The sequence below is a fragment of the Lithobates pipiens genome, unplaced genomic scaffold, assembly GCF_037356315.1.
Source record: "Lithobates pipiens isolate NorthernLeopardFrog02 unplaced genomic scaffold, aLitPip1_a1.2 Scaffold_25, whole genome shotgun sequence".
Lineage (NCBI taxonomy): Eukaryota > Metazoa > Chordata > Amphibia > Anura > Ranidae > Lithobates > Lithobates pipiens.
The window spans coordinates 93550916-93574790 of NW_027507787.1; the positions used below are offsets into that span (position 1 = coordinate 93550916).

Genomic DNA, 23875 nt, shown 5'->3' on the forward strand with positions numbered 1-23875 from the left:
GTTTTCCACTATACACATTTATCCAGCAACTAAAAGAATCAGACAGTCAACTCCTGCAGCATTCATATTAGAATGCTTCATAAAAGCTCCTGTTTATGTTGGCCATGAATGGATAAATTAAGCGTGGCGCATACATCCTGGAACTTAGCAGACCTCCAACCCTGTGGTATGCTTTAACACGTCACTGGCCAGTAATTTAACAAAGTAAGCAGCTATAGAACATCCAGGTTCCAGCCACAGAAGAGGCAGAGAAAGGCTGAACAGTAACAAGGCTGCAGACAAACATCAAACAAGTTCCTGGTGTGTAATTCATTGTATATTTCCTTACAGCTTCCCTTAGCAAAAAACATACAAACTAAAATGTGCCAGGCGAGGTACCATAATATTGTTTTAAAACATCACAGAACATGAATTCCGCTTTGAGTTCTTCCTCTCCAATGTAGAGAAGTGAAGGCTGCGAACCGATCTTGGATTTATCTGCATCTGTGATCATGGATGAGTCAGCATGTGACCATTTTAAGGCTTTTAAAGGATTTAGAGGGCAGTCTATTGAAGTGTCTCTCAGCTAGTAGCAGATGTATTTTTTCCTGCAGCCTTTGTAGGTGCCGTCTTTTTCTGTGACAGCTCCTTTCCAGCCTGGGACATCATAAGTGTGTCTCTCTTCTCGATATTCCGTAACTGCTTCTTGCGGGCTCGCTTCAGCTTAGCTGGGTTGCGTATCTAAATGGTAAAGGAACAAAAAAAAAAAAATAAATAAATAAAAAAAAAAAAAAAAAAATCGAATTTAATAAACAGTTAAAAGCAGACCTGGAAAAAATAAAAAAAAAAAAAATAAAACCCCACACAAACAAAATATACCCCAAGTTCAGTACAACAAAAAATTGGATTTTTGGTTTACTTGTAAAATCCCTTTCTTGGCGTAAATCATAGAACATCTTCACATCATTATGGTTATGCTGCCACTAGATAGCACTGGCAAAAATAAAGACAGGAAATCCCCACCCAGGCATAACCCCCCTCAGCTAGGCTTCAGTTTTCATATCATGCCAGGAACACAAGGAAAAGGGGTGGGGTCTGAGTCCTGTGATTTATCTGTAACATTTTTTAATTTTTTTTTCCAGTACACCACTCTTTATTGTACACCCCAGGGCATCTTCATGCCTTTATGATGGGGATGTCCCAAAGCACTGAATATGAGGGGATAGCAACAAGCCAAAAGACCCCAAACAGCCAAATTAGAACAGGTTAGAACACATGTCAAACACAAGGCCCGCAGGCCGAATCTGGCCCTCAAGGCCATTTCATGTGGCCCTCGCACTCAGGGGGAGGGGGTGGGAGTAAGATGTGAACAGCCAGTGAAAGAGCAGATTCCTGCAGACTATGCATAGCAAACCCCTAAACCCTAGCATGTAGAGCACCCCTGAGCTCCACATAATGCACTCCTAGTATTTATTGCCCCTTTAGTATCCTCCCACTGTTTGAACGATGAGCATGGCCCTATTGCACTATCGAGAGCGTGGTTGAGTTCCTGCACCTTTATTTAACTTTTTTTTTTTTTAGAAAGAAAGCCCTGCATTAATTTAAAGTCTCTGTACAACTAGTCCTTTGAAGACAACCAGAATGCTGATGTGGCCCACAATGAAATGGAGTTGACGCCTCTGAGTTAGACTCACACAGCAGGTTGAAAAACATGCCGAGCAAAGGCTGCGTCTGTAGAGGCCCAAAAGGTCAACCTGCCAGCCTTACAAACTTGAGCTATTGAAGCTTGATATTGAACAGCCCAGGAGCACCAACACTCCTGGAGGAATGAACCATCACCAAGAAGACAGTGGAGTCTGCAAGACCACCTTGTCAAGATGGATTACCAGGAACAGAGCAGCCAGTCTTTATTTGAAGAGCTGAAGTAGCTGGAACCAGAAAAACAACCTTCCATTTCAGGATAGGTTCAAACAGATTTCTGTACACCCAGTACCCAGCGAGGGAACAGAGTCCTGCCTGTGGGAACAATTTGCATGACCCCTTGTACAAAAGGCATGCACCAAAGAATGCAAACCAATGGTCTCGGAAAAAGAACCTCCAAGACCAATATCCGATTCTTGATTGTACTCAAGTACCTGGTCCAGATAGGAGATATGCTAGGATGTGGCCCACTACATGGGATGAAGTCCCCGGGCCTTAAACCAGGCAAAAACAGGATTTTTATAACAGCTTACCTGTAAAATCCTTTTCTTTGATGTACATCAGGGGACACAGAGCCATAGTACTTACTATGTGGGTAAAAGGGCTACTGATAGGTGATGGACACTGGCACGCCCTAAGGCAAGAAGTATACTCCCTATATAACCCCTCCCACTCCTGGGAGTCCTCAGTTTTGTAGCCAAGCAATAAAAGTGTATACCAAGAAGGAGGGGTGGTGGGGGGACGTCTGTGTCACCTGATGTACATCAAAGAAAGGAATCTTACAGGTAAGCTGTTATAAAAATCCTCTGTTTCCTTTTCTTACATCAGGGGACACAGAGTCGTGGTACTTACTATGTGGGATGTCCCATAGCAATGGCAACTAAAGGGAGGGATACACAACAAAAAAAGTAGGGCAAAAAGGAGGCCAGAGGACTCATACTGCAGGCTGCAGTACACTGCGCCCAAAGGCAATATCCTCATGACCTTTAACATCGATTTGATAAAATCTGGTAAATGTTTAAAAACTGAAGTTGCAGCCTTACAGATCTGAGCCATAAAAGGCCTGATTATGCACCGCCCAAGAGGCACTAATCGCCCGGGTTGAGTGTGCTTTAACATGAAAAGGAGGAATTTTCTTCTTTAAGCCATAAGCCTGAATAATGACAAATCCATTTGGAAATAGTAGATTTTGATGCTGCCTGTTCCAATTTTGGACCTTCTGGCAGTATAAATAAAACATCTGTTTTGCGAATCTGAGCGGTCACCTTTAAATAGACTCTGATCGCTCTTACTACATCAAGGGAATGTAGTACCTTCTCTTACCTAGATTGAGGCTCTGGGAAGAAAGGAGGAAGAATATCTTGGTTTAAATGAAAACCTGTCACCACCTTTGGTAGGAAGTCAGGACGAGGAAGTAAAACCACCTTAAGCATGATCAAATATGGCGCTTTACAAGACAGCCGCTAGTTCCGATACTCTTCTAGCAGAAGAAATGGCAACCAGAAAGATCTTTCTAGTCAAAAGAACCAAGGGAATTTCTCGTAAAAGGCCCAAACGGCTGATTCTGCAAAGCAGAGACCAAAATTTAAATCCCAAGGATTTAGAGGTGCCTTGATAGGGGCTTTAATCTGTGGTACCCCCTGAAGAAAGCCACACACCAAAGAGTGGGAAGCAAGAGGCCGTTGAAAAAATACTGACAAGGCTGAGATCTGGCCTTTGATAGTACTCAAGGCCAGCTTTATTTCTAATACCTTTTGCAGGAAATCAAGGATCCTACCCATGACATATTTCCTGGGTTGCCAACCCCTGGATCCACACCAAGAAACATATGCCTTCCGGACTCTATAGTAAAAGGATTCTGGAAGCCGGCTTCCTGGCATTATATCAAGTTAGACACTACCGAAGGAGACAACCCCCAAGCCTTTAGAATGTGGGTCTCAATAGCCAAACCGTTAAAGTTAGCGTCTGTAAGGTAGGATGGAATACTGGACCTTGTGCGAGAAGGACTGGCAATAATGGCAGAGTCCAAGTGACTCCTACTGCCATCTTTATGATCTCAGCAAACCAATCTTCTGGGCCACCAGAATTACCTCCTTTTGCTCCTGCGAAGACGCAGAAGTAGCAGAACTGGAGGAAAAACAGATCAGTGGAAACTGATCGCACGGGAAGACTAACGAGTCTGTTCCGCATGCTATCAGATCCCTCGTTCAACACAAAGTTGTCGACCTTGTTGTTGAACCTGGATGCAAACCGGTCTACGTCCGGAGTACCCCATCTCTTGATATATCGCTAGGAAGATGTCAGGGTGAACAGGCCATTCCCCCAGAAATAATTGTTGGAGACTTAAGTATTCCTGGAATGAATATTGCCGACAGGCAAGCAATGTTGTGTTCTGCCCAAGCTAGCACACGATTCACCTCTTTTTCGGCAGCACGACTTCTCGCGCCCCCTTGGTGATTGATGTAAGCTACAGCCGTGGCATTGTCGGACTAAATCCTGACAGGACAATCCCTTAGTCTGACCGTCCAAGACTTTAGGGCCAGACGTACTGCCCGAATCTCGATAGGCAAGGTCCTCTCTAACTTGGACCATCTCCCCTGGACAGAATCTTCTTCCAGGACTGCACCCCAGCCTAAAAGGCTGGCATCTGTTGTCATCACTTTCCAGGAAACTGGAAGAAACGATTTTCCCTTTTGGAGGTTGCTGGATATCAACCACAAATTTAAGCTCTGACGTACGTCGGGAGCCAAGCGTATTGGAAAATCCAAGGCCTGAACCTTTTTGTTCCAGGCCGACAGGATGGTGCTTTGATGCAGCCTGGAATGAAACTGTGCGTAAGGGACGGCCTCGAAGGAGGCCACCAATTCCCCCCCCCCCCCCCCCCCCCCCCCCCAACAACCTCACGCACAACCGAATGGAAGGTTTGCTTTGATGAGTTGAATTAGTCCTATAATGGAACTGATTCTTGCCTGGGGTAAGAATACCTTTTTCTATACAGGATCTATGACCAGCCCCAAATACTGTAATCTCCTTGATGGTTTTAAGGAGGATTTTTCTAGGTTGAGTATACAACCAAGATATTCCAGGTAGTTTACAGCTGTGACCGGACTCTCAGACTGAGACATTCTCAGACTGAATGATCCATTAAAATTAAAAGTAAATTGTCTAAATAGGCTAGGACCCTTATGCATTGAGCCCTTAACCACTTGGTTCCCACACTACGTCTATTGACGTCATGGGGTTTCGGTGGTTATATCTAAATGATGCCTGAGGCCACAGATATTTTCAGCCGGCGATTCCCTACACCATAAGAACGATCGAATTTAAAGCGCCCCTGTCCCCGTGAGCTTGCACACAGAAGCGAACGCATACGTAAGTCCCACCCACATATGAAAACGGTGTTCAAACCACACATGTGAGGTATCACCGCGAACGTTAGAGCGAGAGCAATAATTCTAGCCCTAGACCTCCTCTGTAACCCAAAATATGTAACCAGTAAAAAAAATTTAAAGCGTTGCCTATGGGGATTTTTAAATACCAAAGTTTGGCGCCATTCCACGAGCAATTTTGAAGCGTGACATGTTGGGTATCTATTTACTCGGCGTATCCTCCTCTTTCACATTATGCAAAAAAAATGGGCTAACTTTACTGTTTTTTTGTTTTGTTTTTTTAAGCACGAAACAGTTTTTTTTCTGAAAAAAACGCGTTCGAAAAATTGCTGCGCAAATACCGTGCGAGATAAAAAGTTGCAATGACCGCCATTGTATTCTCTAGGGTCTTTGCTAAAAAAACATATATAATGTTTGGGGGTTCTATGTAATTTTCTAGCAAAAAAAAATTTGAATTTTACATGTAGGAGAGAAATGTCAGAATTGGCCTGGGTGCGAAGTGGTTAATCTGGCTAAAGGAGGTGCCAGAATTTGAGAAAACTCATGGTGCTGTGGCTAGACCAAACGGCAGGGCCAAACTGAAAATGATGATTTTCTATTACGAAGCGCAGAAATTTCTGGTGAGCGGGAAATATTGGCACGTGGAGATGAGCATCTTTGATATCGATAGAAGCCAAAAACTCCCCTCCTTGTAGGATGGAAACAACTGATCGGATTGACTCCATGAGAAAGGATCAGATGTTTAAGTGCCGATTCAGATCTTTGAGATCTAGAATGGGTCTTACCGCTCCGTTTGGTTTTGGAACTGAAAAGGTTTGAATAAAAACCTGTGCCCTGTTCCACTAATGGGACCTCTGATATCACCGACTGGGAGAATAGATGATCCAGAGCTAGAAAGGCTTTTTCTCTGGGTCCTTGGGAACATTTGACCTTAGAAAATGAGGAGACGGAAACTCTCGGAACTCTAGTTTGTAACCTAGAGAAACTGCAGAAGCCACCCATCTGTCTTGACATTGTTCCTGCCAGATCCTTGAGAATTGCAGGAGCCTTCCCCCCACCCGAGTGAGCGGGGCGCCCCTTCATAAAGGAGGCTTTAGCATTCTGCTTTGTGGGCTTTCTGCCCCATGATCTCTTCTGACCTGGTGCCGCCCTTGGGGTCTTTCCCTTGAACCTGACGGTTGAGACCATTGAGACTGCCTAAAGGCTGATGCCCCAGGCACAGGTGAGGCAGCACGTTTAAAAAGGAGAAATGTTTGAACCTCTTCTTTACTGGTAAATGAGAGCTTTTCCCGTTGGAGATCCTTTGGATGTATTTATCCAGACCATGAAAAGGGAAACTGGCTAAGAGCTTTTTACACGGTGCTTCGGCTGACCAATTTTTCAGCCATAGAACTCAGAGAATGAACTAGTCCAAGCATAAGCCGTGAGGCTTGAATGATAGAATCTTTCATACCATCTACTGTGAAACAGTGCGTCTGATACACCAGCCCATTGCTGGGCCTGCTGATCAGGCAGAATTTTAAGTATCTCCACAAACTGTTCCTTAATGGACTGGGATACACCAATTGTGGCAAGAAATGGCTGAGCTACTGAACTTGCTAAAGACATATGGCTTTTAGAAAGAAGTTCCAACTTTTTATCTGTTGGATCCTTTAAGATTAGTGCATTACCCACCGGACATTGAGATTCTTGTTCACTGAGGCGATTGCAGCATCAATCGCTGGACCAACCCCCCCCCCCCCCCCCCCCCATTTTTTTTTTTTTATAGAAATCCTTTTCCATAGGATAAAGTGTGGAGAATCTCTTAGGAGGATAATATTGTTGATCCGGATGTTCCCATTCAGCATACATGAGCTTCTTTAGCCATGCATGAATAGGAAAGGAACCAATTTAGTAAGACAGTGCACAAGCAACCTGTCTTGTGATGTTACTCTATCTTCTATATTAGGATCCTTGGAAGAGGATAAATAAGTATCTTCCAAATCTTTGGGAAGATCTACCTGATCCCCAGCCTCCTGAATCCCAATAAGAGGGTCCTGAGCACTAGATGGGGGGGGGGGGGGGGGGATCTGCTACGTTTGACCCCCACTATGGGGAGATATAGCATCAATCTTCTCCAAATTACAAATGGTAGAAGAAAAAAAAAAAAAAAAAAAAAAATAAAAAATTATGTGCGATATATACAGGGGGTGAATTGTCCAGTGCAGCTGCAACCAGTTTCCCCTGACTGCTCAATCTGACCAGCCGCATCACTCCCAGAGGAGGAGGACATTCTTTTGGGAATGGATTTAGTTTGTTGTGAAACCCCTGACCCTTTAGAACCCTTAGCGGAGTTCCTTTACCACTTATAGCCTGAAGCACAAAGCAGGGCACTACCAGCAAAGGAATGTACACTGCTAGATTATAGTCCAGCGCAATTAGCTGCTATTAATACCTAGCCTGGTAAAGTACAATGTGTCAAAGGGAATGCCTGTGTCACCAAACCTGAATCCACCCAACCTCCTGCTCATGTGTCCCTCCACAGCCAGGCAGCAACTACACTAACAGCACTTTAACAACTTCCTCCACGTGTGGCCCCCAGCATGAATTAAGACCCCCCCCCCTTCAAAGGAAAGGGTCTTCCCGCACGAGCAGCAGACTCTGGCGTCCTGTGAAACAGCTGATGGGGGGGGGGGGGGGTTGGAGTAAATCCTCCACTGAGCGGCCACACGGTAGTTCTCCTCCTGCACCCCCAAGAACTAGACCCCACTTTCTTAACGGAGGATCTGCTTGTGGCCGGAGGAGAGGAGAAATGAAGGCAGTGAGTGCTCAATACCGCCCCCAGTGGTGACACATAGGCATGACAACATTATACACAAAAGGAGAAATTCTTAAGAAACTCTCCCTTGCCTTTCCTCGCAGCAGGGTTATCTGAGATAAACCCAATCTTCACCCTTCACGGTGGGCTCCGAAACCTTCAGGAACAGGGGAACCTAGAGGTTACCCACAATCCTGGACCTGCAACAGCACCCTGCCAGTAAAAACTTTATTGCCTTGCTACCAAAAAGTACTGGATCCCTCTAAAAAGAGAAGCATTCGGAAGCAAAACCTTGTTTCTTCAAACATGAGGCCCGGGTACCATTCCGTTAGCCCATGAAAGGACATCTGATCCGGTCAGCATGGTTAGCCCCAGCAAGGATTGCTCCAGTGGAGCTCAGTACAGCACATCTTTACTCGTGACCAACACCTTAGACACTGGCAAAAAATAAAATAAAAAATAAACTGAGGACTTCCAGTAGCGGGAGGGGTTATATAGGGAGTACACTTCTTGCCTTAAGGCGTGCCAGTGTCCATCACCTATCAGTGGCCCTATGACCCACATAGTAAGTACTATGGCTCTGTGTCCCCTGATGTAAGAAAATAAATAAGATTTCCAAGTCTGATGGTAAATCTTGTGAATTGGATAAGTGCATGTTCCTCATGATTTAAAACAGTCAAGCCGTTAAAGTCAGCAACTGTAAAAAGGATAGATGATCCAATGTGGAGGGCAGAATGACATCCATCTCCCCTTAAGTGGCCTGACTCCTGGTGTCTCTCTGATGAATTATGTACACCATTGTCATGGCACTCTCTACCTTTACCCATACAGGGAGGCCCTTCAATTGCACCAACCAATACAATGGGGCCAGACGAATCACCCTGAATTCCAGGATGTGGGTGGGCAACAACCTCTTCTGCAGTTGGGGGTATATTCCAAACATCACCCAACTTGGCTGGCAAATGCTACCAAGGACCTATATAGGACTCTGCGTAACGGGACCCTGTGAAATGATATATTCCCTTGCAAACCAGCAGAGGCCAGTGCCAGATGGCCATGTTACAGGCTGTCGACGTGTGCCCAGAATATAGCCTGGATATCATTCCTCTTGGTGGCTAGCCATAGCCAACAGATCCAGATTAAGCCAGACTCCTACTCGCAGATGGAAATCTTAAGACACTAAACATTATTTTTTTACAGAAACTGCACAGAAATGACCATCGTTAAGACAATATAAAAAAAATAAAATAATAATAATAATAATAATAATAATAATAATAATAATAATAATAATAAAGAAAAAAAAACACAACACTGAAGCTATTCCTAGCTAGGAGGGGTCACGCCTGTGCAGTGAATGCTTGTCTTTTTTGTGTCTAATCACCAAAAAGTGGCAGCATAATTTATCATATTGGATGAAGACAATATGTGTCCTGGGAAGTATGATAAAAAAAAAAATATAACCAAGTCTTGGTTTAAATTACTCAATCAACCCTATTATGGCCAGAGGTTATTGAAATCTAGAGGACAAGACCCAAGTTTAGCAGCGTTCAATAATTATGCATTCACTTTATCCATTTCAAGTAATTAAACCAAAGGACAAAAATCGGAATATATTGCATCTTACCAGTTATTGGATGTGGTAGCTGTATTATAGGTTTTCTTTCAGGCTTTTTTTGTTCTTTCACCTTATGATTCTGCAATGAACACACTTTCTGTGTTGGAGTGACAACACTCTTTGTACTGTATCTTTGGAGGAGCAACATTGCCACCCAAGGATAGAAAACAGTGTTGACACTACAGAACACTTTCCCCTATACTAATTTTCAGAGGAGGGGGTATTCTGTGGAGAACTAGGAACAATGCAAACTTAACAGACAGAGTACAAGATTTTACAAATGCAATAGATTTCTAGCAGAATTTACAAAGTGAAGTCCAAAAACCACCCCTAGCCTCCCCGCCCCCTCATCCCTGCTGCCTTTAGCTGAGTCCAAGAGCTACTGCACCCTAGTCAGTCATTTAAATGAGCCACGCACTCAAATTCTGTAGAATCATGATAAGCAGTGATGGGGGTAAAGTGGTACCGAACCAGCTACGTGCAGCAGACCTGGGGGGCAGGGAGGGTTTTCAAGCTAGTTCATCGTTTCATTTTATGCATGGTGATTGTACCCCTTAACCACTTAAGGACCGCCGCATGCCAATGTACGTCATCACAATGGCATGTACAGGCACAAGCACGTACATGTACGTGCTTGCCTTCCAGCGGGTGGGGGGTCTGATCGGGGAGCTTCAGGAGCGATCCAGGATGAGGGGATGGCTGTTGGTTTCTGGCCATCCCCTCTCGATCGCTCCTGGCGAATGAGAAGCTTCCTCCCACTGTGTATAGTAAACACAGGCAGGGAGGAAGTGATGTCATTCTCCTCGGGGTGGTCTTATTGACCGGACTATGAGGAGAGGACACAGTAAGTGTGCACCAACACTACACTAACACATAGGCACACAACCCCCCCCAGTCACAGTGTCAGTGATCATTTATTTACTGATCACTGCATTCAGTGTCAGTTGTGACAGTAAAAACTGTCAGGGCAGTTAGTGTTAGGTTCAGGGTAGCCCCCTACCACCCCCCCCAATAAAGGTTTAACCCCCTGATTGCCCTTAGAGTTAACCCTTTCACCCCCTTTTGCCAGTGTCACTAAGCGATCGTTTTTCTGATCGCTGCATTAGTGTCACAAGTGTCGCTAGGTAGCTAGTTATTTTTTTTAGGTTCACCGCCAGGTTTTTATAGTGCTAGGTATCCCCATATACTACCCAATAATGGTTTTAACCCCCTGATTGCCCTAGTTAACCCTTTCACCAGCGATCACAGTATAAGTGTCACTGGTGACGCTGGTTAGCCAGTTATTTAGGTTCCCTGTCACGTTTTTATATAGCGCCAGGGACCCCCATATACTACCTAAACTAAAATTTGAACACACTGATTGCCTCTAGTTAACCCTTTCACCGGTGATCACCGTATAAGTGTTACGGGTGACTCTGGTTAGTTTGCTTTTTATAGCATCATGGCACCCACCATTTATTACCCAATAAAGGTTTATCCCCCTGATCACCCAGCGTGTGATATCAATTAGGTTTTAGGGTCAGGGTCTGCGTCGCCCCAGGCAGCGCTAGGTTAGTGCCAGTACCGCTAACACCCACACGCAAAGCATAAACCTCCCGTAGTGGTATAGAATCTGAACAGATCAATATCTGATCAGATCTATACTAGCGTCCCCAGCAGTTTAGGGTTCCAAAAAAAACGCATTGTTAGCGGGATCAGCCCAGATACCTGCTAGCACCTGCGTTTTGCCCCTCCGCCCAGCCCACCCAAGTGCAGTATCGATCGATCACTGTCACTTACAAAACACTAAACACATAACTGCAGCGATCGCAGAGTCAGGCCTGATCCCTGCGATCGCTAACAGCTTTTTTTGGTAGCATTTTATATTTAAATCCGGAAGACAGTGCTTGGTTTTCGGGTCCCATACATGGCTAGGCTCCCAAAAAGTCCCCCACATGTGGTATCCCCGTACTCGGGAGAAGCAGCAGAATTTATTTTGGAGTATAATTTGACTTATTCCCACAGCATGTGTGAGCAATATATCCTTTAGTGACAACTTTGTGCAAAAAAAAAAAAAAAATATTCCTGCAACTTGTGGCAAAATATAAAATATTTCATGGACTCAACATGCCTCTCAGTAAATAGCTTGGGGTGTCTACTTTCCAAAATGGGGTCATTTGGGGGTTGTGCTATTTTGGCATTTTATGGCCTACGAAACTGATAGGTAGTGAGGAGTGAAAAATTTGCACCCTTAGAAACCCTGAAGGCAGTGATTGGTTTTCAGGGTGCCGTACGCAGCTAGACTCCCAAAAAGTCCCACATATGTGGTATCCCCGTACTCAGGAGAAGCAGCAGAATATATTTTGGGGTGCAATTCCACATATAACTGTGGCATGTATGAGCAATATATAAAATTTAGTGACAACTTTTTGTAAACTTTTTTTTTTGTGTGTGTCATTATTCAATCACTTGGGACAAAAAAAAAAAAAAAAATATATATATTCCATGGACTCAACATGCCCCTCAGCAATTTCCTTGGGGTGTCTACTTTACAAAATGGGGTCATTGGGGGGGGGGGTTGTACTGCCCTGCCATTTTAGCACCTCAAGAAATGAGATAGGCAGTCGTAAATTAAAAGCTGTGTAAATTCCAGAAAACGTACTCTAGTTTGTAGACGCAATAACTTTTGTGCAAACCAATATACGCTTATTGACATTTTTTTTTACTAAAGACATGTGGCTGAATAAATTTTGCCCTAAATGTATGACTAAAATTTAGTTTATTCGATTTTTCTTATAACAAAAAGTAGAAAAAAATTCTCCAAATTTTCGGTCTTTCAATTTATATCGCAAAAAATAAAAAAATCGCAGAGGCAATCAAATACCATCAAAAGAAAGCTCTATTTGTGGGAAGAAAAGGACGCAAATTTTGTTTGGGTACAACATTGCATGACCGCGCAATTACCAGTTAAAGCAGTGCAGTGCGAAATTGTAAAAAGAACTCTGGTCCTTAGGCTGAAAATTGGTCCAGGGCTGAAGTGGTTAAAGTGGATGTAAGGCCACTCTCATCCTTTCTAAACTACTGCAATATTGGTTATCTAGAAGGATATAGATGCCTCTTGCATGTATACTTATCTGCCAAATGTCTCCCCTCTGTCCGCTACGAGACCTGAAAAACTGCAGATTGTGGGAGAGTCTGTTTTCCAGGGCTCAGTGGGTGGAGGCGTGATGTCAGACTCCCCGCCCACCTCTACACTCCCCTTATCAACATGCATTTTCTCCTGTGTATTTCTTACACTGAACTTCTGCTATGATCACTACATCCAGTCAAAACCCAGAAAAGTCCCCACATGACTTCAGCATGCCAAATCATGCTGAGGTGTGGAACAGCCAATCCTTGCAGAGCTGCTGAAGAAAGGAGTGGGGGGTGGGAATTAAAAAAAAATAAAATAAATAATGCATGTCTTAGGCTAGTGCACGAGATATGTAAATCACCTGTCAATCACAGCAAGGGGGAAGAACAGACAAAGATTTCACAATTTGTCTGTTTTATTTCACGAACAAAAAAAAAAAAAAAAAAAAAAATAGATGAGGATTGCGCAAAGCTGGATTAACTCTTTGTGGCAAGACTGGGCACATCTGATCTGAAATCCCATACTCTATATTGTGCCAGACCAAATTTTTTTTTATTTTTTACATCCACTTTAATATGATTATATAACGCTCACGGTGATTAGATGATCAGGAACCGTGAGTTGTTAGTTTAAAAACTGTGGCTGTCAAACATTTAAAACTCAGAATGAGGACCCTCAAAATGTGTTGCCATTTCCCAGATGCAGTGTAGGTTGTTTTCCCAATATGGGGAACTCTGCCTCGAGAATATTCTTCTAAGCATTTGAAGCATAAATGGGGTAATTAAAAAAAAAAGCAACCCCAGAACATATAATCTATTCGGGGGAACTGTCAACACTAGCCAAATATTCAAATGACTCAACAAAAAGATATGACTCTGGTGCCCCCTTCTGAATTATTGGAATCAGTTTTAAAACAATCCTCCTCCACCTGCAAAGACTATCAATGGTAGACGCAGACACAGCCTGGCGATCTAATAATTCTGGGTGAATAAATTGTCCTCCCATCTTCAAGAATTAAAGGATAAGTTCACCCTAACACTAAAATCGCTACATCTACAAACATCCACGATATAAGCCTAACCTATCTAGCCCTGGAAAGAAGAAATCAGTATACAGTATTTTCTAAAGCAGATCCAATCTCCAGCAGCAGAAGCTCTGCAGAGGACACAGCCAACAAGGGATGTGAAATAAATGGGGAGTAATGTCAACCACAGACATACTACAGGGCTTCTGTTGGCTGTGTCCTCTGCACCCGCCTCCACAGCTAAGACAATGCTGACAGCTTGGGATCGAGTTGGATTGGCAAAAGGGGTATGTGTAACTATTTCTTCTTTACAGGGTTAGATAGGTGCACCCTCACATCAACTCTCTAACACTAACCTATCTTTCTTTGAAACACGCAGGGCAGGGGTGATCATCAATCCTGTCCTGAGAATCAGCGAGTGTCCATTATATGCTTTTATCTCATCTTTGCTTTTGAGTATATGCCTTAACCATTAATAAATCACATTGGAACATAATTCACTATTGGTAGTCTCCTTTGCTCTCCTCTTTTTGTGAAAGTGACCCTGTCCAATATACGTATGGAGGCATTTACTGTGGATCTGAGCAGTGCTATGCCATTTTTTGCTAGCCTGGATTCAGTGTGGTTACCATTCATCCAGTTGGGATTGGTCCCTAAAGCATTGTTAGACGGTGCAGTGTGGATCTGTGGTGACAGGTGGATAACCTCTCAGAAGATTCCTGACAAATTTTGGACTTAAGGACACACCATACCCCCCCCCTTTAATTTTATTGGCACGTTATTTGAAAGATTTATTAATTTAAATATGACACTCCTACGCATTTTGGTTATTTTATTAGGATATATTTTATTGTGTTTGAACCTTGGCGATTGCTGCTAGCAGTTCTTGTTTTTATTGTTTTCTTTTCCAATCTCTGGAGCACTTTTAGCGCAGGATAACATTTGTCTAATTGTTAATAGATAACATTTAAACAGCCAGGCCATTAAAAGCTACAGAACAAAAAAGCTTTAGAGTTTTGAGCCATTCCCTAAATTGAATACTTCAGGAGGACTTATTTTATTGTTGCTTATTTCTGCCATCATGTACACAGGGCCAGCTTTAGTCAATGTGAAGACTGCCTGAAACCCTCTTATGTTCTGTTTTTGCCCCTTTCTCTATATCATTCTGAGTGGGAGCACAGCTCAAAAGTGTCAAACGATTAAAACTTTTTTTTGGTTCCGCTCAGCCATCATATGCACCTGTTAGCTACAAGAGTGTTATGCAAGTGCAGCTTTCCACAAAAGAAAAAAAAAAAATCCACACGTACCACTTGCACAATTTCCGCTTTGCGCTCATTTTCCTGGCGGCGTCTCAAATTCTCCTCTCGCCTCTTCCTCTTTTCCTGCACATAAACAAGAGAAGTGTCAACCACCCAAAAACTGAACTCCAGGCAAACCACTAAACACACAGGTTAAATACATATATGGGAGCCATTTAACCTGCCAATGGAATGTATTTTTGTTTATCCAGTTTTGAGATTTGCACAGTAAACCCTGTAGCAGAGAAGAGACTTGATATTTCTCTGCTGCTGTCTCTTCCTGGTTCTTGCAGGCCCTTTTCCCCCTACAGTATAGCATAGACACCCCAAAATACAAAACAGACATTTTCTTCCCTGTATTAGAACAGACACCCCCCTAACCACAGTCACCCCTTTTATAACAAAGACACCCCAGATATACAGGAAAGAGAATATCTGTATTATATCTGGGGTGTCTTTGTTATAAAAGGGGTGACTGTGGACAGGGTGTGTCTTTTCTAATACAGGGAAGAGAATATCTGTAATATTAGAACAGACACACCCTGTCCACAGTGCCAATGTCAACTCAAAGAAAGGCAGGAGATGCCTATTCTCAGGCTTTCATAAAGTCTGTATTTGCATAGAGAGTTCAGTGCATGTTTTTCCTCTAGACTTACTTCTTTTTCTTGCTTTTTTTCATCTTTTAACTGTTGGGCTAAACTTTTGAGCAACTTCTTTTCCTGACGATCCTTCATTTTCAGCTCCCAGGATGTGCGGAGCGGGCGGTCTTTTACCATTTCAGAGAACCTAGGCAATAAAGAAATGCTTTACAAATGACAAAAAGAATGCAATTGCTTCAAGTATACAGCAAACACATTCGTTTAGATGTGAGATGAGAGTTAACAGCCGCTGATGCTAGTCTGAGGCTGGGTTTACATATGTGCAAATTGGATGCAGTTTTTACCACATCAATTCGCATGACACACGAGTGTGACCAGATCTCAATGGAGCCGTTTCACACATGTACGGTGCGAATTCCAAAAGGGTCCTGTGCGTTTTTTGGGTCCAGTTCAGGTGCGAATTCAGGACCTGAATCGGTGAACAGAAGAAACGCCCCAGATCCCATGCTGGAAACCACGGCCGCACATATGTGAACCTGGCCTCAGAAGCCAAGCGCTCGCCAGCCCCTCTGCAAAAATCCATTCTCCCACAATGCAGCACATTCTGTCAATAGATTGTGGGGATTCTGTCATTTAAATGCTTCTCCTCCAGTCACACAATGCAATGCATGGAGGGAGAAAAGTATCATAAGTGGTGTGTAGCTACTGACTTAAACTTTTTTTTTCCTTTTTAAGCGGAACTCTGCTTTAAATACACTAAAACTGAAGCTCACACTTTATAAACAGTTACAGCAAACAGTTTTTCCCTCTTAGGAGACAGGATACCCCCAGCTGTGCTGCCCAAGGCGCCAGGTCGCTAATTCTAGTCGAAAATACGGCCTGGCGCTGGGGTTTTGTCGAGCCCCATTTTAGATTAATAAAAGATGATCATTTTAATCACCGCTGCCAGTGTTAAATGGTTTGTCCCATCCGCGTAAACTGATAATTCTGCTGGAGAGCCTGTGCTTTTGAAAAACAGGACTTGATGTATTGCTCACTAGATTAAAACAGAAGAAAGCAAGCAAAAAAAAAAAAAAAAAAAAAAACACTAATGCAGCCATCACCTGCCACCATCTAAGAATTAGTAAGCCACAATATAATAAAAAATGTTTGCTTTTGCATGCAATACTGCTTTAATTGAAAAGAAGCAATCCATGACAATGCAACTATCTGCAGAAAGTCCACTTGATTAAATTTCAGTTTTATACAATTCAGATGGAACCAAGGTGATAAATCGTCAACCTATGGGCACAGGATTCCATGCACAATCTCTAAAGGAGCCTTGACTACACAACAAAGTTTTAGAAGATGCCAGAACACCACGACATTGTGACAAAGCAAGTGGATTGAACTGCTCAGCAGGGAATCGGTCCACTGATCCCCCGCTGAGCAGGCAGATGACAGGTCCATGTCTGCTCCGGTTATGCAGAGCGGACACAGCCCACTTACCTCTATAGCCGGCCGGTCAGATGTAAAGGGGCCGCGTGTCCATTTACATCATTACATCAGACAGCATCCGATCCAATCGACAAATGGGAAAAGGATCCCCATTTGTCCGGTTTTAGCAGATTGGATGTCGGCGGTGTGAGCAGACACGTGCAATGGATGGTCCGACTGGGTCCACCTGAAAAACGGATCCATTTACCCCCCCCCCCCCCCCATCCTTCCCATGTAAAAACTCAAGTTTTTAACCCAGATTCAAAACGTTTCTATTTGACTGAATTGTAGTCGTATATATTTTGATAAAAACGGGCTCACTGAGCTATGGTTGTATATACTAACTCTGTATTTTCTCAATAAAATCTTTATGCAAAAAACCCTCCAGCATTCACTACACATTGTTACTCTAAACCGGCTTCTTGGTAGAGAAAATAGTGGAACATGCTTGTGCAATGTGCGTCAGTATTGCTGCTTGCTGTCACCCCATAACAGGAAGTGCCTGAACAGAGGCCTTCATGGCAGGCTCACCGAGTGTTTTACTGAAAACTGCAACTTTAAAGATGAACTCCATTACTTTAACCACCTCCCGCCTGCTTTGTAGCCAAAAGATGGCTACAGCGTGGACTTACATTGTCGGGAGGGAGTCTATGGATGTCTTCATGTGTGCCCCCTGCGACACGCATCGGCAGACATCTGTGATCACTGTGTCCGGATCACAGATCGGGGTAAACAGCCAATCATAGTGGCTCTTTACCATGTGCCCAGCTGTGTCCAATCCCAGCTGATTACAGTGCAAATAGGAATTTGCTGATTATCAGTTGTCTTCTCACCTCCCATGTTGTCAGCAAGAGACTATACATTTCCACACAAGAGCTATCTACACTGATAATCAGGGCACAGATCAGTGTCATTATTATCAGTGAAGCCTGTCAGTGCTCATTAATGCAGCCTGTCAGAGTGGGAAGAGATGCAGAAGAAAGTACTAAGTTCAGTGCAGAGAGTGGAGAGTCAATTGAGCACCCACCAGAAGATGTCACTTACTGCAGGGGTCCCCAACCCCCAGGCCACGGCCCAGTGCCGTGCACCCTCTGCAGCCAGGCCGCACTGTCAGATGTTTGGCAGGGGGCAGAGATCTCTCACCACCTGCCCTGCATCACCACTCTCCTGCCCTCACTTGGAACTCACTGCTGCATGGAGGCCTTCCTCTGTGCTCAATGGAACAGTGCTGCCACCAATGCAGTGACCATTCACATCTGGTTGCAGGCAGCATGGCAAGTGACAAGCCACGTGGCAAGGGACAAGCCGCAGCTAGCGGCAGGCGACATGGCAAGGGACTAGCCGCAGCTGGCGGCAGGCGACGCGTTCAGGGCTCCCACTAATTCTGCATTATGGTGAGTTGAACAATTTCATTTTATATTACAATGTAATAATAAAAACAATGTGCTTGTTTATTGAAGTTGGAAGACTTCAATAAACATCTTTTTATCCACTACACTGTTGGGAGTGTGGGCAACTTTTGTTCTTTGCCTCTGGATTACTGTGATTATGAACCAAGCGGGCACCTGTCAGCTTGTGGAGGGATTGTTGGTCCATGCACTCACCCGGAGCAGTGATCTCTTCTCATTGTTGAGTAATGAGTCATTTCTGCCTCTCTGATAAGTTTCCACTGACACCATTGATCTTTTTAGCGATCTGTAAGGAGGGAACCTTTACCAATGACCACAAGTGTAAGGATCATTCTTCTCACTGACCATCATACTAATGTATTATGAGCTGTAGATATACCGTAGTCATTTTTAGCAGGGGTTTCCTGAGACTGGAAAGTTATCTCAAGTGTTCATCTGTGTTGAAAAGGTTGACAAAAGCTGGTTTAAACTAATATGATTTCTGGAGTTCTTCTTTAAAGCTGAACTCTGGGCTGGAACATAAAATACCCTTGTGCCCACACTTTATGCTGGTCCTTCATGACAAGGATGTGTCCACATGACAGACACTTCCTATTGGATGCCCAGCATTGAGGCCCCCTCAGGATGCAGAAGGGGACCATCATCATCACAGGGGAATGTCCAGCCTTTTCTAGCTCTATCACACTACTGAATTCACAGTCACCTGGAAGTGGCGGTGGTGAGGGACCTGGAGGGGGGGACTTAAGGGATTACATCTGGCTTCAAAGGCAAGGGAGGAAATCTCTGAGGATGGGTTAAAGGTAGATACATGGGAGGGGTGGGAAATAATAGTTTTATCCCAGAGTGTGGGTTTAATAATAGCAGACACCGCTCTCACCTCTTCTTGTTTTCCTTCCACACACGTCCAGATTTTGGCTTGCCCCGGGGGATAGGCTTTATGATACTTTTCCTTTTGGGGGCACTCTTCTCCTTGTCTTGTCCAGTCTGGACCTGTAGTGGTCTCTCTGCCTCTCTCTTACCCCCAGTGAGAATTGTGTGACAAGAGGACGCCCCCTTCTGATCATCTGATGTCTTGTCATTTATCTCTTCCTCCATCTCCTCTACATTCTCCTTCTCCTCTACTCCCTCCTGAGACTCTTCCCTCATCTTCTCTACCTTGTCCTCCCCTTCTATGCCCTCCACCTCTACCCCGCCATGTTCTTCTGCTTTGTCTTCCTCCTCCTGGGTTCCTCTCCTTCTACTTCTCCTCGAAGGAGTAGCACTAGCTGTAGCTTTACACGTCCCCTCCATTGCAGTAAAGACTTTTTCGCTCACTTGTCCCTCTGCGCTCGCCGTAAACTACAGCAGCTACACGTGGTTAATAGACATGCGCCTCCAGCGGCGCGAAGTGATGACGCCAAGACACGTACGAACGGGACAGAGCGTCGACTCCTAGGAAACGGTGGACGCTTTCTGAGCGCCATATTGATACACCCGGTGTTCTGTCATAATCTCCAACCTATGACAAACTCCAACCGCTTGTACTGCGCATGCGCGGGCACCAGAATCTTAATGTTAAGATTGTCATGTAAAAGACATTATATAGACCAACTACTCTCACCGCCGCAGAGTAACTGAGGCATCGAATAGACCAACCGATCTCGCACCGCAAGAGCGCGCGTGAGGCATCAAATAGACCAACTGTTCTCACCGCCGTGGTGCGCCTAAGACATCAAATAGACCAACCGATCTCGCACACTCCACGTCGAGCCTGAGGCATCAAATAGACCAACTGCTCTCACCACCACAGCATGCATGAGACATCAAATAGACCAACCAATCTCGCACCGCCGCAGCGAGCCTGGGACATCAAATAGACCAACCAATCTCGCACCGCCGCAGCGAGCCTGAGGCATCAAATAGACCAACTGCTCTCACCACCACAGCACACCTGAGACATCAAATAGACCAACCGATCTCGCACCGCCGCAGCAAGCCTGAGGCATCAAATAGACCAACTGCTCTCATTGACGCAGCGAGCCTAAAGCCTTGTACACACGGTCGGAGAATCCGTCGGAATGCGTCTTATCGTACCGCGTCGTAAGATAATCTGACTGTGTGTGGTATGCATCAGACTGATTCCGTCCGAATCTCCGTCGGACCCAATTTTCCAACATGTTGGAAATATTTCCCGACCAACTGGTTTGATCGGACATACTCCGATCATGTGTAGCGAATTTTGATCGGACCAAGTGCCACGCATGCTCAGATCAAATTCCTACATCAAAGCTATTGGCTACTAGCCTGAATGTAGTCCCAACGTAACGAAATTACGTCATCACGTTCTGAAAGATCTGACTTTTCGACAACTTAGTCCGACCGTGTGTATGCAACAGTTTCGGACACAATCCGTCGGACTAAATCCGACGGACAAAATCCGACGGATTTGGTTGGCAGAATCTCCGACCGTGTGTACAGGGGCTAAGACATCAAATAGACCAACCGATCTCGCACCGCCGCAGCGAGCCTGAGGCATCAAATAGACCAACTGCTCTCATTGACGCAGCAAGCCTAAGATATCAAATAGACCAACCGATCTCGCACCTCTACAGCCCGCCTGGGGCATCAATCAGACCAACCGATCTCGCACCGCACATGTGTGAGACTTTTACACAGTGTGGCCACATACAGAGGCCCAACATGCAGGGAGCGCCATCCAGTGTTCTGGAGCACCCAGGACAATTCTGACATTTCTCTCCTACATGTAAAAATCATAATTTATTTGCTAGAAAATTACATAGAACCCCAAAACATTATATATGTTTTTTTTTTAGCAAAGACCCTAGTGAATACAATGGCGGTCGTTACAACTTTTTTTTTTTTTCAAGAAAAGTTTTATTGAGATTTTTCATATGACAATCACAGTGAGACAAAGAAAATAAAGCATGCATTATGCAGTAATGTGTTACAAACCGATAACAGTAAAGTGTCTTACATTGGTATTTTGACCAGGAATTAAACGATTAACTCAACAAAGTATTAGTATATATTTGTGGCACATAAAATAAAATAAGAATTATTCGTCCAAGACCGGAGTATGGGTGATTGATTATGATACAATATGATTCAATCTTACCCCAGATTCCAGATTCTGTTTGAGAGACAGAGATGTTTGACGAGGCATTTGGGTGTCCCTATGCATGTCCACCCTGCATCCGACCACCCCTAAAGGGAACTCACTGTGAAGGGGAGGGGACTTTCGTATGAATTGGTAACTATCTGAGGGACGTGACAGGGCCCGCATAGTACAGCGTCTAGTCATATCCCTACTAATTGTTGTTTATCTCCTGGTACTCGTAGAGGATGAATGTGGTTGTATGGTAGGCACGCCGGATGAATTAGTTCGGCATTATGAGCTATCAGGTTAGGTATATGGGGTGACGGGTTAATATCTAAGGTTTATGGTAGTTTAGAGTGGGGGTGGGGATGACGGGTGGGGGTTGGGGAGACGAACTGACTGGACTAGGTACATAAGGTGTCCCTAGGTTGGGTTGAGTGCGGTTGAGTAGGAGTGCAGTTTTTCATGGGATCTCTAAAGTGTGTCCAACATGCCCAAGTGCTGCTGAATTTTGTGTGTCTATCATGTGCTTGGTGAATGAGCCTTTCAATTTCTTTAGTCTTATCTATTTGGTGGAACCATTCATTAATAGCGGGTGGGTTTACATTTCTCCAATGTTTGGGAAGGCATTGGGTGGCTGCATTGATCATGCGAAGTGTGAGTGACTTCCGATTGTTTTGGTAGGGATGTGTGATGTAGTAAAAATTGAGCGGGGGAGAAGTCTGGGATGTATGTACCGTATTTATCGGCGTACAACACGCACCCCAAGTTTAGGAGGGAATTTTAAAGAAAAAAACGTTTAGGAGAGAAGTTTAAGGAAAAAAAAAATTTAAATGCAAATCAATGCAGCCTTATCAGTGTCCATCTGCAGCCTTGTCCATCATTGCACCCTTGTCAGTGTCATTTGCAGCCTTGTCATGCAGCCTTGTCCATCATTTGCAGCCTTGTCAGTGTCATATGCAGCTTTGTCATAGTTAGTTTCATAGTTAGTAAGGTTGAATAAAGACACCAGTCCATCCAGTTCATCTACAATTGTCCCTATCCCTGTATCCCTGCAAACTCACAACGGTCCCTACCCTCAAGTATCCCACAATCCTAGGTCCCAATTCATATACTAGGGCCAATTTTTGGACAGAAGCCAATTAACCTACCTGCATGTCTTTGGATTGCAGCCTTGTCCATCGTTGCACCCTTGTCAGTGTCATTTGCAGCCTTGTCCATCATTTACAGCCTTGTCAGTTTAATTTGCAGCTTTGCCTTTTAAAAATGGCGCCACCAAGATACAGAGCCGGATACCCCGTGTATCTCGGTGGCGCTCAGTAGTTATCGGCAGCTTTCGGCCGCTCTCAGCCGTTCTTGGCGGCTGTCGGCCTCTTTCGGCCGCCAAGAATGGCCGAAAGCCAACGAGAAGGGCCAAAGGCGGCTGAAAACCGCTCAGAGGCTCACAACGGCGGAGGATCAGCGTATAATACGCACCCACAATTTTTCCCTGATTTTAAGGGGAAAAATGCGTGTTATACGCCGATAAATACAGTAGTTATTTTGGCAATTGTGTCGTGGACCTCCTTCCAATATGGTTGAATCACTGGGCATTCCCACCAAATATGCAGGAATGTGCCCATAGCTGAATTGCATCTCCAGCATATCGAGGGAACGCTTGGGAAGAGCTTATGAATTTTGTCAGGTGTACGATACCATCTGGAGCAGAGTTTGTATGTTTTCCTGTGCTGAGGCATTTATGGATCCTTTATGTGTATATTTGTAGATGTGGTCCCAGTCATCTTTAGAGAGTGTGGTCAATAAGTATTTTTCCCAGAGATGATGTGTTTTAGTGGGAGGGGTATCCTTTGTTCGTTTTCGTTACAACCTTTTATCTTGCACAGTATTTGCGTAGCAATTTTTTTAACGCATTTTTTTAGGAAAAAAACAGTTTTGTGCTTTAAAAAAAAAAAAAAAAACAGGAAAGTTAGCACAATGTTTTTGCAAAATGTGAAAGATGAAGTTATGCAGAGTAAATAGATACCTAACATGTCACCCTTCAAAATTGCACACACTCATGGAATGGCGCCAAACTTCGCTACTTAAAAATACCCATAGGTGATGCTTTAAAAAAAAAACTCTGGTTACATGTTTTGAGTTTCAGAGGAGGTCTAGAGCCAAAATGATTACTCTCGCTATAACGTTCGCAGTGATACCTCACATGTGTGGTTTAAACACCGTTTTCATTTGTGGACGGGACTTAGGTATGCATCCGCTTCTGCATGCGAGCACATGGGGACGGGCGATTGAAACATTTTTATTTTTTTATTGTTCATTTTACTTTATTTATTTCAGTTTGACACTTTTTCCCAAAAAGTATTTTTTTGATTACTTTTA

At 44.1% G+C, this 23875-nt stretch overlaps 1 protein-coding gene across 1 annotated transcript; it reads right to left on the reverse strand.

The window, feature by feature from the left end:
- Positions 1-298: 298 nt before the first annotated feature.
- On the reverse strand, positions 299-19803 carry CCDC86 (coiled-coil domain containing 86). The gene is made up of 4 exons (XM_077454709.1): positions 19280-19803; positions 15575-15704; positions 14928-15002; positions 299-720 (listed from the first exon to the last, which is right to left on the reverse strand). Exons 1-4 carry the CDS (start codon positions 19690-19692, stop codon positions 562-564), a joined length of 777 nt encoding a protein of 258 aa, XP_077310835.1. The 5' UTR covers positions 19693-19803; the 3' UTR covers positions 299-561.
- Positions 19804-23875: the final 4072 nt, after the last annotated feature.